The sequence below is a fragment of the Sorex fumeus genome, unplaced genomic scaffold (assembly GCF_029834395.1).
Source record: "Sorex fumeus unplaced genomic scaffold, SorFum_2.1 ptg000063l, whole genome shotgun sequence".
Lineage (NCBI taxonomy): Eukaryota > Metazoa > Chordata > Mammalia > Eulipotyphla > Soricidae > Sorex > Sorex fumeus.
Genome location: NW_026606120.1, coordinates 13,760,624 through 13,776,477, shown reverse-complemented (window position 1 = coordinate 13,776,477; position 15,854 = coordinate 13,760,624). Strand labels below are relative to the sequence as shown.

The 15,854-nt window shown below is 42.5% G+C and overlaps 1 protein-coding gene across 1 annotated transcript in view; it reads right to left on the bottom strand.

The window, feature by feature from the left end:
* MFSD14B (major facilitator superfamily domain containing 14B) overlaps positions 1 to 15,854 on the bottom strand; it is a 40,708-nt gene that overhangs the window by 12,936 nt on the left and 11,918 nt on the right. The window contains exons 2-4 of the mRNA XM_056127785.1: positions 10,916 to 11,011; positions 6,444 to 6,506; positions 2,047 to 2,174 (exon numbers count right to left, since the gene is read on the bottom strand). Coding sequence (XP_055983760.1) covers positions 2,047 to 2,174; positions 6,444 to 6,506; positions 10,916 to 11,011 — 287 coding nt within the window. The remainder of the gene's footprint in view (positions 1 to 2,046; positions 2,175 to 6,443; positions 6,507 to 10,915; positions 11,012 to 15,854) is intronic.

Below are 15,854 nucleotides of genomic sequence, written 5' to 3'. Positions count from 1 at the left end.
GACTGGAGAGATACTACAGCGGGTAGCGCACTCGCTTTGCACGAAGTTGACCCAGATTTGATCTAGCACCCCATGTGGTCCCCTGAATAACGTCTCCAGGTATGGTCTGAAAACCAAGAGTGGTACTACATGCGGTTTGTTTACATATTTGTTTTTTTAGGGTCACACCCACAATCTTCAGAAATTACTCCTGGCTCTGAGCTCAGGAATCATTCTTGGTGATGGTTGGGGGATCAATCTACTCTTATGCAGTTTATTGTTTTAATTTCTTAAAGTGAAGCCAAGTAGTCTTATTTAAAGCAATGTAGCTAGAGAAATGTGAGAGGAGAGACTGAGAGAGACGTGATCAAAAAGAACATGGGCTTCTCCAGGGTATAAAGAAGTCAAAATGTATGTTTTTTGAAATTAAAGATTAAAATTAATGATTAACAAAGTTATAGGAGTCAACAGTCTATCTCCACCAAAACCCACTCAACAATTATGAGATGACAATGCTTCCTTTAGCTCTGTACACAGGTTAAGTTCCCAACCACCACCATCTTTCTTGGGTGGGGCTAGGGGTATGTGTGTGAGGGGTTGATCAGTGCTGATCAGGGGGCCCAGGAGGTAATCAGTGCTGACTGGGGGCTCAGGCCACTTTCAGCGGTGCCAGTCACCACAGCTGGCAGTTCAATACTCTGGCCAAAGGAAATAGTGCTGGGGGAACACCAGGGCCACCGCAGCAATGCTGGAGAATGAACAGGCTATACCTGGCTGTGGCCAGGGCTACCCAGGGCTACATCTGGTGATGCTCAGGAGGCAAGTGGCTAGTGATCAAACCTGGGTTAGTACGTGCCTTTCGTGCACCTTAACTTCTGTACTATTTCTAGCTCCCTCATCACTCCCGTTTAACATAGTCAAAGCAAACTGGAAGAGTTAAAATCATTTATAGGTGATAATCAAGAAGTAAGGGAATACACAATGTTCAATGGAAAAACCCTTAAGACTGACCACAGAACTGAGGTTCCAAAAGACAGTTTGAGTGAGCTGCTAGTAGTCCATGGGCTCAGAAGGGGGTGTTGGCACTTACAGAGTCAGTAAGCTAACACTGTTTCTCTAATTCATGAAACATTTATACTCGAAGAACTCTGCTTCAAGAAAACAAAAAATTAAAAATGAAGACAACTACTACTCAACCAACAACCTCCCATGCTGAGCAGCTTGGTGATAAAATCAAGGCCAGAGTGGCATTGGGTACTAAACGACAGATTGTGGTTACATTCTTCTCTAGCTAACATAAAAAATGTAATCAAATTAAGAATGAGGGGCCAGAGAGAGTAGGGCAGAAGTAGCTGACCCATTGTTTGATTCCTAACACCACCTACGGTCCTCAGGGCACTGCCAGGAGTGATCCCTGAACATCTCAGGGTGTGGCTTAAACACCAATACAAAATTAATAATGAGTTGTCAGCTGGAGCAATATGACAGCAGGTAGGGCACTTGCCTTGCATACAATGGACCGGGGTTCGATCCCCAGTATCCCATATGGTCCCTGAGCACTGTCAGGAATGGAGAGCCAGGAGCAAGTGCTGAGCACTGCTAGATATGGCCCCAAAACAAAAGACAAAAAAAACCAGTTATAATCTAGAAAAAAGCTTTCAGCCTCAACAGAGTATATGCTAAAGTGGCTGCTGCCTGCCATGGTCGCTGCAACCACAGTAGTGCCTCAGAGCAGTAAGCTGACAAATCTGATGCAAATTCCCCGGAGTCCCTGTGGGGAGGGCAGGGGCGAGGATGGGGGGTTGCAGCTTCCTCCCAGATTCCAGCCCAGATGCCACCGACCTCAGGGAAATAGATGCCCTTACACACACTCCTTTTCTCTATATCCTCCCTAAGGTAAGTTACCTTATAGTTTATCCTGTAAAGTCTCCATCTCCATCAGCCATTTAGAAATACAGGGCCTCACGGCACCTGTGCAAACAGGCTTTGAGTAATAACACAGACAACCAGCACTGGGCTTTGAATAGTTAAGGGTGTGGCGGCTGCCGTGGGCAAAGGGCAACTCACCAAGGACTGATCCGCATCAGAGGAATCGGGAAGCAGGTGAAGAAAACTGTGCCAAGGAGAAAGGGCTTCCTGCCCCAGACGTCCGAGAGGGCGCCTATCAGAGGGGCACTGAGAAAGGAGAGCAGGCCCTGGAAACAAAACAGGCCAAGGTCAGATTCATGTTAGCCCCAACTGTAATTCAGACCTTCTAAATGTATTCATTCATTTTATTGGCTCCCAAACAGAGTAACTTCAGACATGAAATACAAACTACCATTAAAATTTTAAACAAAATTTCTAAACAGGCTGTTTTCTAGAAAGGGACGAAGTGAGTAAAGGTGTGTATTTTCTGGAAAAGATGGAAAAAGAGGTAGTATGAATCACATGCACACACACCACCCTTGAGATGAACGCACTACAAACAGAAAGTGAGAATTTAGTTCATTTTAATAAATAAGTATCACATGCAAAGCAACTCCATGCAGTTCTCAGGGCTCATTCCTGGCTCCATGTTCAGGGGTCCCTCTTGGCAGTACTTGGGGAACCATATGCAGTGCCGAGGACAGAACTGAGGTTACCTGTGATCAAGGCAAGCACTTTAACCCTGCAAAATCTTCCCAGGCTTCCTGTTAACTTCCTAACTGGTACTTACACAACAGCACTCCAGCTCATGCCCGAACGAGACTCACCTAACAGATTCTCTCTGAGGCTTATCACAGCCCCACAACACAACACTTACAGAGTCTACCTGGGGCATTTCAGACATCAAAATCACCACCAAAAGGCACAAAACTGGGGGTCAGAGGAGTGCATTCAATGGAGTACAAAAAGGACACAATTTCAGAGTATAAACCAGGTATTAAGCCAGGATTTCACCTAGCTCTCAGCTGTGAATGCTGCACTGCGTAATTCAAACCATGACCACTCCCCCAGCTAAGGAGTGAAACAAAAGCAAAGGACTGATTCGGGGGGTACAACACAAAGCTGATTTGTGAATATGGACTCTGAGACTAATGAGGACCAAACTGTGCTACCTTAGCCTTGCGATCATGAGTGTAACAGAGCTCATCAGGTACACGATAAATTAAGGTGTGGAGGAATCCAGAACGGACAGCAACACCGACCAACAGATAATCACAGCCAGGTATAACAGATAATCACAGCCAGCTGTGCTATCATGCATGTAACAGAGCCCAGCAAGTACAGGATAAATCAAGGTGTGCAGGAGTGCAGATTGGATAGCAACACCAACCAATAGATAATCATAGCACTGTAGCACTGTCCTCCCATTGTTCCTAGATTTGCTCAAGCAGGCAACAGTAACATCTCCATTGTGAGACATCTTGTTACTGTTTTTGGCATACCGAATATGTCACAGGGAGCTTGCCAGGCTCTGCCATGTGGGTGGGATACTCTTGGTAGCTTGCTGGACTCTCCAAGAGGGATGGAGGAATCAAACCCGGGTCAGCCTTGTGCAAGGCAAATGTCTACCTGCTGTGCTATTGTTCCAGCCCTGATAATCATAGCCAGGTATAATTAAGTTCCTAGTTCAAATAGGTATTTACGGTAGGCAATTAATTGGCAAGTAATTCTTACGATGCCTTATACTTCAACAAAACAGCAACCAGAACTTATTGTTCAGGACAGAGAGGATAGCGGGTAGGACACTTGCCCTGCATGGTCTAGGTTAGATCCCCAGCATCCCAATGGTCCTCCAAGTCTGCCAGGAGGATTCCTATGCACAGAACCAGGAGTAATCCCTGAGCATAGCTAGTGTGTGGCCCTGAAACCCAAATCATACAAAACCCAAAAACATAGTTCAATTAAATCCAACTCTCCAATAAACTTTTGACACATACAAAGAATGGCAACTATATCTCATTTGAAGCAAATGCACATCAACTGTCTACTTACAAGTAGACAGTTACCATCAAGTTTTAAGTATATGGTTTTCTTAACACATAGAGATGGGAAAAAACTGAAACAGTCAAGTACCCAAATAATAATATACTTTGGGGGATGGAGCTATAGTACAATGGGTAGGGCATTTGCCTTGCATGTGGCAGACCCGGGTTTAATCCCCGGCATCCGTTAGGGTCCTCTGAGCCTCACCAGGAGTAAATCCTGAATATAGAGCTAGGAGTAACCTCTGAGCATTGCTCGGTGTGACCCAAAAGCCAAAAAACAAATAAACAAATAATAATTCACTTTGTACTGAGTTTGAGGATGCAGTGGCATCAACAAATAATTAACTACAAAGTCACTGCACTACTTGAAAATTTTTCATTTTACACACACACACACACACACACACACACACACACACGTTTACATCTAATTTCAGTTTTCCTTAAGAAGCTACAAGGAACTTGCAACATGTAGGCCTAGGTTACCCCCAAATTAATTTTTTTATACAAATTTTACTAATAATGATGTTGCTTTCATTTCATAAAAAAGATCAAAGAGAAAATGCCACACCAATGAAACTGTGGCTTTTACTTACATAAGGGGCTCTAGCCCTCGGAGCCAACTCCCAGTCCTGCCCGTTTCCTTGAGCACATTTTAAGACACGGACAGACTAGTGGTCAGTTAAAAATGACCACCTAAAATGTATGGGGATCATTCCTCCCAAGTAGGTTCCTTTAACAACTTTACTTACAAATCAAAAAAAAGGAACTTTATTCTAGTCACTGTCCAGATGGAGAATGCAAGGTCTGGGTGCCTGTGAGAAACACTCTGTACCTGCTAGTCCCAAAGAGTAGCTCGCGGAGAACTCAGAGTTACGGTGTTCTTTCCTGAGCCCGGGGCTCTTGCAAACACACTAGATCCTCTAGCCTTCTGTACTATCTTCTGTATCATCCTTGGAGATAATAATTTGTTGTGTTTGTGTATGTGCTCATACTGGTAAGTTACTGTGCTACACACTGATATTTAACTCATTTCCAGAGCAAGCTGAAGGAGCTCTCTGCGATTCTTAGGACTATGCCCAGGGGTTCCTGGGGAGTGATGCAGGGCTCAGCATTGAACCTAGAGCCTCCTACAGGCCACACATGTGCCAGACCACCCAGTCCATGTCTGATGCTATGGGAGCTCCTGACAACCCAAAGGTCCCAGGAGGAGCTATAGCTCCTTGGCAGAGGAGCAACCAGGCCACATCCTTGGCCAGTCCTGATTAAGTCTGCAGAGAAGCAGCACCTCTGTCTGTGAACACTGATCTTCCAGTCTGAGCTGACGAGACAGCTCTCCTACTTACTACCTTTCCTTTCCTAAGCCTTTCCTGTGATAAGATGAAGACTGCCGGCCTTTCTCTCTCTCTCTCTTTTTTTTTTTTGGAGGGGAGGGGGAAGCTGGCTCTCAGTGCTCAGGAATCATGCCTGACAGGCTTTGGGAAACGTGGGGTGCCGGAGATGGAATCCAAGCTGGCTATACAGATGGCAAGAGCTCTAACCACTGTACTGTCTCCTTGGCTCTTTTCTTTCTTTTAAAATTTAATTAAAGAACTGTAATTTACAAAGTCATTGAGAGTTGAGTTTAGGCATATAATATTTCAACACCAATCCCATCACCACACCAGCAGTGCCAACTTCAACTTCCCTCTCTCAGTGTTCCCATTTCTGTGTCCGCCCTCGCCCTCACCCCCACCCACCAAGCTCCTGCCTGTCACCTTAACAGACAGACTCATTACAAAGGTCTGGTGAATGCAGCTTAGGTCTCGAGTTTTCAGTGTTGTTGATACACAATCCTTCTTTTCTTTGGTTTTTGTGCCACATCCAGAGGCGCTCAGGACTTGCTCCTAGCTCTGTGCCCAAAGGAACCATGTGGGCATCAAACCAGGGCAGAGCAAGTACCTTAACCTCTAGACGATCTCGCTGGACCAACCCTCACTCTCTCCATGAAGCATCTGTTATCATCACTTCTGGAATTGTCATTACGGTAACTATAGATTAGAAATAATCCTCTGCCATATACCTTGAATCTAACTTGTCATAACTGCTTATTTCACAATCCACTGAGGTTCCTATCTGAACAACACTCCCAGCATTACCACTTTTCATTTCTTTACTGCACTTACAGTACTGTTAACCAATTCCCTCCTTTGATGATCCATTTTCATTAACTGTCTTTTAGTTTTGGTTTATCAAGAGAATTAAAAGTGTATAAACTATATGCTTTTGCTTTATGCTACTTACCGGCCTATCAGTAAACCATTCTATGCCTTAAGAGTTTGGTTTGAATTATAGTTTGACCTTTGTAATCCAGCTGGAAATTTAGATTCTACCTAAAGTAATAATCATTTTCCTAAGCCTGATTTAAGCTTCCAGAATAAAGTCAACTAAGGATTTATGGCTTTGTGCGCATGCGCGCGCACACACACACACACACACACACACACACACACACACAAACCCTGTTCTTACCTTTACACCTTGAATGAGACCATTCATGAGGAAAGTGTGCTGAGGAAATGTTTCATGTAGAACCTACAAAAAGCAAACAAATGTGAAGACAGATTCAAAAGTGGATTAAATAGATAAACCTCTGCTAATTAACCTCTGTTAATGGTGGGCTAAGAGAAGAAAATACTCCTAAAATTTTACTAGTAGAAAAAAAATCAATAAAATATGAAAAAATAATTCCTTAAGCGACAAAAAGGTAAGACAGTGAGGCAGAAATATTCAGAAGGCAAGAACTCTAAAAATGATGCCAAACACTCAAAGTTGAGAGAGAAAATTTGCAGTAGTTGATGACTGGCTCTCCAAACCAAGAACACTTCGAAGCATATACTACAAAGGATATACAGACTCAGAATACACCTGCAGTCCATATTCATGCCACCTAGCAGGGATTCTTTCTGAGCTTTACATTATGTTTGATTATAATCCAGATTACAGTAATTCCAGACTGGTAGTACTTCTAAATATCCCACAGAGCAAAGTAAAATAACTTCTAAAATGGTCATCACCTAGGTTCCAAATCAGCGATATTTTTATTAATTCTCCTCCAGTCCCCCCATACGACTGACATGATCAAAGGTTACAAAGGAAGTATGGGGCCATAATCAAGAAAGGCAGCAAACAGCAGGGGCGGAGCGATGGAATAGTAAGTGGCATGCTACTGATATCTGGCATCCCATATGGGATGAGTCGAGAGGAGCCTGACAGGAGTGATCCCTGAGCCAGGAGCAAGCTCTGAGTACCACACCAAAGACTTCATGATCTGAATTACTTAATAAAATGAGTATATTGTGCAAAGTGATTTCTCTGACCTTAGGTGTGCCAGTTACTGGCTCAATGTCTCTCAGCACCCAACTCATAATAATGCCAGACAAAGGCTGAGAACTCAACAGCTAGCAACTGATAATGTTGTTTCCCTCATACTGTTTTCAAAATGAGGATCAATATGTCAATTGCAAGACTGTATGATTTTCTTAGAGGCAGAGATAAACTGGACAAAATATGACCATGGATACGATATAGTTCTATACCAAATATCCCAATTTCAAGGGTATTTTCCTTGTCCTGATGGACAAGACAGTATTTTATAACCTGTTACAACCAGTTTTGTGTTTCACAAAAATGCATCTGACTCACCACCCAACAGATAGAATGAAGATACCAAGAAGTAAAACGCCAAAACAAAGCAGCTAAAGAACCCCAGCTAAAATGAAGTAAGCCCTAGGCTAGAGCTAGTAAAGTGGATAGGAAGCTTGCCTTGCATGTGGTGACCAGGGCTGGATCTCTGGTGCCCTACAGGGTCCATCCCCTGACCCAGGATTAACTGCTGAATGCAGAGGCAGGAGTCAGCCCTGGGCACCACTGGAAGTGGCCCCCAAACAACAACAAAAAGAAATGAGCCCTATTTTGTCCATTTTTATCAAATATCCTAATTTCTGTGACCAGAAAAGTCATTTAAGGAGACACGTAATATTAACTTCCCCTACCCAAGGAGTGTACTGGTTCTTCCTGTATTACAAAGGGTTAAAGCAAGTATGGTGTAGAGTAGGGGAGAGATAAGTAAAGGACATTATAAAGATCAATTTAGCCATGTCAAAAACACAGTAAAAAGAGAACGAGCCCATATTTTTCAGCAGTTTTTTTCTGACACTATAAAGTGATGCTAGCAACTCTGCACTCACACAAACAAATCTTCCTGCAAGCAGCAAAACTGCTTCGAAACTACCAATATGTTAAGTAAAGCAGAATTTTAGCTAAATTCTAAAATCACTTCAGGGCTCAAAAGGGACACAGAAACCCACAGAAAAATGATGTGCTCTGAGCAATGTGAAGTACATCAGTCCCCAAATCCTATTAAAATTTTTTAACTAGGGCTGAGAAAAGGCACTTGCCTTGCATGTGGCCAAGACCAGTTTGCCCTGGAGCCACAAGCCTCTGCACTGCTTGGAGAGACAAGACCCCCACCCCCACCCCCACCCTCACCTCCACCCCCACACCCACCAGCACAGAGCTGAGAGCTGCACTCAGCACTGCAGAACGTGGCCTCTCTGTGGGTCAAATAAAAAAAAAAAAATAGGGATCTGATCTAGGAACAAAACTGAAAGGTTTAGAATTAACAGCAGGGCATAAAACAAACAAACAAACAAACAAACAAAAGTCTTTGGGCCTGAGAGATAGTAGAGGATTAAGGCACTTGCCCTGCATGTGGCTGACCCAGGCTTAATACTTGGTACCACATCGGATCAGCCAAGCATTGCTAGGGATCACTCCTGAGCACAGAGCTAGGACAAACACTGCCAGATGTGGCCCACCCCCACCCCCAGTAAAACAAGAGTACTCTTAATCTGAATTTATATTCTTACCACATAAGGAATGATTCCAAGATTGTTTCTATACTGAGAAAACTGCTAGATCATTACACTGTACCATGGGCAACTGGTTGCATCAGAAAAATACTGTTTTGAAACTCTTAAATTTATAATCCTAAATAAAATATGGGGAGAAAAAATGAAGAGAACAAGGTCCAAAAATAAAATAACACAGCTCCTTAAGATTAATGGCCTGGTGTGCTTAAATTTATATTAAGAATGTATTGGACAATCACTCGAGGCCACAAGTGCCCATGACCTATATGCTGGTTTGAAGAAAATACGTACTGAGCAACATGCACCCCCGGCAGCCTGACACACACGAGCAGTGATAAAGCACAGAAAATCTCCTAAGACTTAAACATGGACACCATTTATCCCCAATAACATTCTTGTGTAAAAAGGCCTTATGAAGGAAAGGTGGCACACTGAGAAGGAGGAAAACAAAGTGTAAAAAAAAACAGAGGCTATTTAAAAGTCAATGGTTCAAAGCTGCAATTTTAATTAATCGAATTTTCTTTTAAAATATGCCAGAAGTATTAAAAACTTTTCAGAGTCAATGGCCGGGCTGAAGAGATGCCTGAAGCACCAGCATGAAGCCAGCATGCACAAGGCCCCGGGCTCAGCCTCCCACACCTCCCTGCCGTCCCCTGGCCCCCACCAGCACCACTCACTGTGCCAAGGGGCCCAGTTACCCAATGCTCAGGACCACAGAGCTGGGCCCATCAGTGGAGTACCCACATTCCAGCACCCCTGAGTATTGTCCCTACCTGGGATGGGGGTGGGGAGGGGAGAGCTGCCTATGGCTACTTTTTATGTAATTCTAAGAGTTTTTTTCCCCAAAAGTTCTGTAGTGTCTAAACATAATTTGGAAACAAAGCGTATCTGTATTCTTTTAGTTTTGTTTTGAGGCCACACCTTGCAGTGCTCAGAACTGGCTCTGTGCTCTAGAATTACTCCTGGAGGGGTCTGGGGGACCATATGGAGTGCCAGGGATCAGACCAGGGTTAGCTGAGTACTAGGCAAGGTAAGAACCTTCTAACGGACTATCTCTCTGGCCCAGAAGGTAATCTTTGGCAAGGCAAAATGGTAAGTGGAGAGTTAACCACATATGATTTTTTTTAATTAATTTTTATTAGTGAAACACCTTCGATTCCTCCGCCCCTCTCGGAGAGCCCAGCAAGCTACCGAGAGTATCTCGCACGCATGGCAGAGCCTGGCAAGTTACCCGTGATGTATTCGATATGCCAAACCCAGTAACAACAAAGTCTCCAATGGAGATGTTACTGGGCCCACTCGAGCAAATGATGAACAATGGGAGGACAGTGACAGTGACACACCATGAGGTACAGCTGTAGATTTACAAATTTTTGTGCTTGGGTTTCGATTATACAATGATCAAACACCCATCCCTCCACCAGTGCCCATTTTCCACCACCATGGGTCCCAGTATCCCTCCCACCCCCAACCCCTGCATCCCACCCTGCCTCTGAACCACATATGATTCTTTATTAAAATTAAACATTAGTTACTAGGGACTTAAAACCTGCCTCCTATTTTTTTTCTTCTGCAACACCCTCAGCTACATACAACATAAGTGAGGCAGACAAGGTACAGCTATGGAATTGACACTGCAAAGAAATGACTATAGGTAAATTAACCAAATGTAGAAACATGGGTATTCTCACAATCAACATTTTCATTGTACAAATGTTTACCAATCTCCTATCATACTCTTATGTTAAAGGTCACTACAGTAATAAAAAAACAAGTTATAAACATCTACAGCTGTGCAGTAATTTCCTTTAGGGCTTGCTAACACTCTTCTAGAACATACACAGTTCATTCACAGCACTCCCAAGATTCTGGTTCAGAAGGAATATCTTATTACCAGGAAAATTTAACAAAGAGCCCAAGTATTTTTGTTCACAGTAATTCACATCGACACAGTGGAATAAGCAGTATTAAGAGCTGCTTTCAGACTCAGTTAAGACACACAGTCCTGAGAGTATGCACTTAAGAATGTCTCTTCTCTCATAAATGAGGTACTACTCCAACAATACTTACAGTTAACATTGGAGTTGTCAACAGGCCCCATGCAAAGAATTCAAGGAAGATGACAATAGCAGCATGGTAAACACTTGGTCGTCCAAGGCCTTGTGGCTAAAAAAGGAACAGAATTATTGTTTTTAAAAAAAAAGCAGCAGATATAAGAAGTCCACTATCCCCAAAGGATATCTAACACATACACATAAAAAAATGTATAGCATCAACTGAGGATCTACCTATATTAGATAAAACTTCATTTTATCACATTCCTTCATCTTTCCTAATCACAAAAGATACTAAGTTATAGACTATTTTTCTCATCAAATCTTTGCAAAACTTTGGTACAAAACCACCTGGGCTCTGGAGAGACTCAGGTGGAGGATCTAGAGACGGGGCCTAAGGCAGGATCTAACTGTTCTGTCTCTTACCAAGTACACTTTCCTCATCATTTTGGCTTTATTTGTAAATGTGACATTCTCTAGCTAGAATTAATGAGTGAGGTGGGCTGAGGGGTTGTTCAAAAGCATTGGGGATGCACAACAGATCAATGTGTGAAAACCAACTTCCTGTTTGTTATTTTTTTTTCTTTTTCGGGGTCACACCCAGCCGTGCACAGGGGTTACTCCTTGCACTCACGAACTGCTCCTGGTGGTGCTGGGGGACCATATGGGATGCTGGGAATCAAACCCGGATAGTCTGCGTGTAAGGCAAATGCCCTACCGCTGTGCTATAACACCAGCCCCCTTCAGTTAGGTTTTATCACTGCACCTACGATCCTAATTTGCTGCAGTTTGTGACGGTGACTTCTACAAATAAAAATGCAAAGCTGCCCTCCACGTAATGTACTTTAGCTTTGTGATAATGCTTACTCCAAGATGCTTTGCTAGCACTGAGCTGTAAAGGGAAGCAGTATTTTATAAAAGATGGTAAAATATGTACTGTTCCCATGCTTACATTTCTAACTTTCCAAAATGGTAAAAATACATCTTTTTTTTGGTTTATTTTCTCTCCCAAGTAGTGTTAGGGAGGCTCAGGGCCACTTGGGTTCTGCAGTATGAGGGACCATCAGGGATACCCAGTGGGGCCTGGAGGCCTCCACTGCCATGTGACACTTGGGGCCTCCAAGGTCACCACAGTGATACTCAGGTCATGTGGTGACAGGGATCAAACCCAGGCCAGGTGCATGCCTAGCTCCCTGGTCCCAACAATTGTGTGAATTTACTAGGACCAAAAGAGGAATTATGGCACAAATTATGGGGGATAGGGAAAATAGCAACACATACTTTTAAAAGGAAATGCTATATAAATCACCAGCTTTTCCTAGTCTTTTACCAACAGCACAGTGAATAGAAACGGCAGCCAACACGCAGTTTAAGCCACTGAAACCGGAAACCCCATTACCATCCTTGACCCCATCTCAGTTCATCCTTTCTTAGTTCTTGCCTGGAGTATAGAACAGCTTCCCACATTTGCTGTTATCTACCACACAGCTGCCAGAACAATCTGTTTAACTGTAAGAGAATGTCACTCTGCTGTGCCCCCATGGCTCATACTGTATTTGGCCAAACATTTTACACTTCCCATCAAGACCCACACCAATCTTTGTTACGTATGCTCTACTGTTATCTAAAGAATTTCAAACAACTTTATGATGCTTTTGTTCATTGTTCATCTTCCCTGGAATGAGAATGTCAGACCAAGAAGGAAAGCAATTCTGTCTCGTCCACTGATGGTAACCTGCAGCCTTCTCTCACTTTTCTATAGTAATAAGCATGCATTGAAAAACGTGTGAAATGAAAGAAGGAACTCATCCGGGACTCATGTCTTTGCTCTCATCCTTTAAACAGCAAAGTACTGGAGAGAACACTTTGAAACAAATGACCCAGTTTCTTCAACAAGGAAATGTATGATCAAAGAAAATAAATTAGAGGAAGAATCATACTAGATTGAAAGAAGTTTAAGAAAGATAAATTAAAGTGAAGAAATATTAACCTAAAGAAATACTAATAAAAACCAATGTGTAGATTTCAGATTTCACTTAAATTAATTTTAAAGAGAGACAACTCTGAGAGCCAGAAAGATGCTTAAGGGGCCACATGCCTTGCATGCAAGAGCCCTGGGTTGGATCCCAGCCACACAAGGTTTCTAAGCACCGCAGGTTCCATAAGCACTGCTGGCACAGTCCAAACCGACCTCCCAAAAGACAATGTTGAGTCAACCGTGGAAAGTGAAAATGCAGTGGGTATCGGAAGTCATGAAATTATACTCATATTTTGAAGTGGTTTCATATCCTTATTTCTTAGCGATATACTCTAATGTATTTGTGACATAAAGACATCTGGAATCTTTAAAAATTGACAGCAAACAAAGGCAGAAATGGCTACAAAGTAAAGACAGAAAATCACCAGCCGGCTTGGGCTTCTGTATATACATCTGACTGTGCTAAGGGAATCTATGTTGAGCTGGGGATCAAACAAGAGTGCAAGAAAGATTATGAATGTGTACGAGAACGTAGCTATACCCCTGTACTATTTCTCTAGCTCACTGGTCTCTGAATTTACTAATACTTTCCTGAGCATCTGGATGAAAACCCTAGTAACAAAATACCCTAAAATGCTTTAACAATTGCTTCTACAAGGTGAATGTCAACAGCCTAACTATTCCTGTTGTATCATTTATTTTACCTTTCAAGCATCCTGACAAGCATACAAGAATCTTAAAATAACAATAATAAGAATTCATACTCTGAAAAGAGCACACAGAAGAAGCACAAGAGTTATCCTATTTCTCTTTAGTGGTTTCTGTCACCTATTCTCTTTCCCAGGCAAGAAACAATGATTATGGAGACCACTAGAATAAAGATATTGTGGCTGCAATGTTGATTAAATAGGAAAGTAGACAATCATTTTAGCCTGTATACACATATCTTTTTTGGACTTGTTTTGATTTTGGACCATACAGTGTGGTTCTTGGAGGGCCATGTGGGGTGCTGGGAAATCAAACCTGGGTAAGCCAAGTATTGGGCAAGTTCCTGTCCACTGTACTATCTTTCTGGCCCCTGAATAAATTACTTTAACTGAGCCAATAACAATTATGGAGAAGAAAACTGAACGACAGGCTGGCCTCTGTGTGGGCTACTGGCTATGAAAAGGTGACAAAAGTAGACCTGCCTTCCTTCTAAGTTCATGGTGTCCAGTATGCAGATAAAGTGTCACAAGTTTCTCTTCTAAATTGTCTGAGCTAATTAGAAAAGCTTTATCAAAATGTTCCCAATGATTCCTAGTTGAAACTAATCTGGAGCAACCTGCCTGGATCTGTTTCATGTCTCCCTTTTCCATTTTACCCTTTTAAATCTGTAAAGAACATGATGGGGCTGGAGCAACAGTACAGTGGGTAGGGAGTGTACCCTGCACACAACTGACTTGGGTTCAATACCTGGCACCTCAGATGATCCCCCGAACACCGCTGGGAGTGATCTGAGTGCAGAACCAGGAGTGTCTCCCTCCCTGAGCATCACCAGGTGTGGTCCAAAAACAACAACAACATGAGAAGTTTAGGAGCAGAAGATGAAAAGAGTGTGTTATTATACATTTTCACTGCCACAGCTCCACAGACGACTGCAAGGTCTCTTCATCTTGCCTCAACCAAACTGCTTGACATGAAGACCCATTACCTCGAAGTGCATCTCTCATCCGATCACTCCTGTGGTATGGCAGAAACAGAGCCACTGATCCCTCCCATTTCTAGGTGCACAAAATTCTCATAGTATGGCTATAATGCAGACTTCAACAAAAGGTGAAAGTGCTCCACTTTCCTGTTCTGGGCTAGCTTGACCACTTGCTCTACTCAAAAGATGTCTGAGAAATGGCTACAATGGCTAAGACTGTGAGGCAGAATCCCTTCTAGTCTCCAGGGAATGAGTGTATGTGACCCTCCCTTTTGAGGTCACCAAGAGAATCAACAGCTATCACCAAAGGCCTTACAAAGGACCAAGGTCATCTTAGATCACCCACGCATTATCAAACTTGTGATAAGACTGCAGAGCATGAGTAAAACCAAGAAAATCCAGAGAAACTCCCCCAGCTGAACCCATGCCAAACTGTTAACCTGCAACTTTTTATAAGAATCATTTAATTGTTAATAATTTATGAGAATTTCTGTAAGTCATTGTTTTAAGCCAGCACATTTTGAGGTAGTTTCTTATGTAGCAATAATTAACTTATACGATCCCTCTTTGCCATCACAATTAAGTTTAAACTATCAAATACTTTTTACAAGCTGCCTTTTGTAGCTCTCCATTCTTATCTCTCAGTCCAATATAATAAAATAAAACATTTGTAATGGGAGAGAAAAAAAATTTTATACAGATATCATTTGTACAGGTGGAAATGTTTCTTAGCAACAAATGGTGCTAAGAAAATTGAAGATCCAAATGCATCAGTGAAGCTGGACCATTTACCTCATATCAGGTAGAAACATTAATTCACAATAGGCCAAATTTCTAATGATAAAAACCAAAACAAAGTAACGCTCAAAGGATAACACAGGGTGCCAAAAAGGACTGGAGCAACAGGACAGCAGGAAGATACCGGCCTTGCACACGGCCAATTGGGGTTTGACCCCCAGCATCCCATATGGCCCCCTGAGTACTGCCAGCTGTGATTCCTGAGTGCAGAGTCAGGAGTAACCCCTGAGCATTCACCAGGTATGGCCTCAAAACAAAAACCAATGAAAAAAGACATGACATTAAAGAATAGGTAACAACAACAAAAACAAAATTGCACTTTATCAAAATTAAAAAATGTTGCACATCAAAGGACATTATAAACAAAGTGAAAAGGCAGACCATGAAAGGGAAGTATTTGCAAATCATAAATCTGGTGAAAACTCAATATCTGGAATATATCAGTGCCACTGAATTGCTTACTTGAAAATGGATGAAATGTTAAATTTCGTA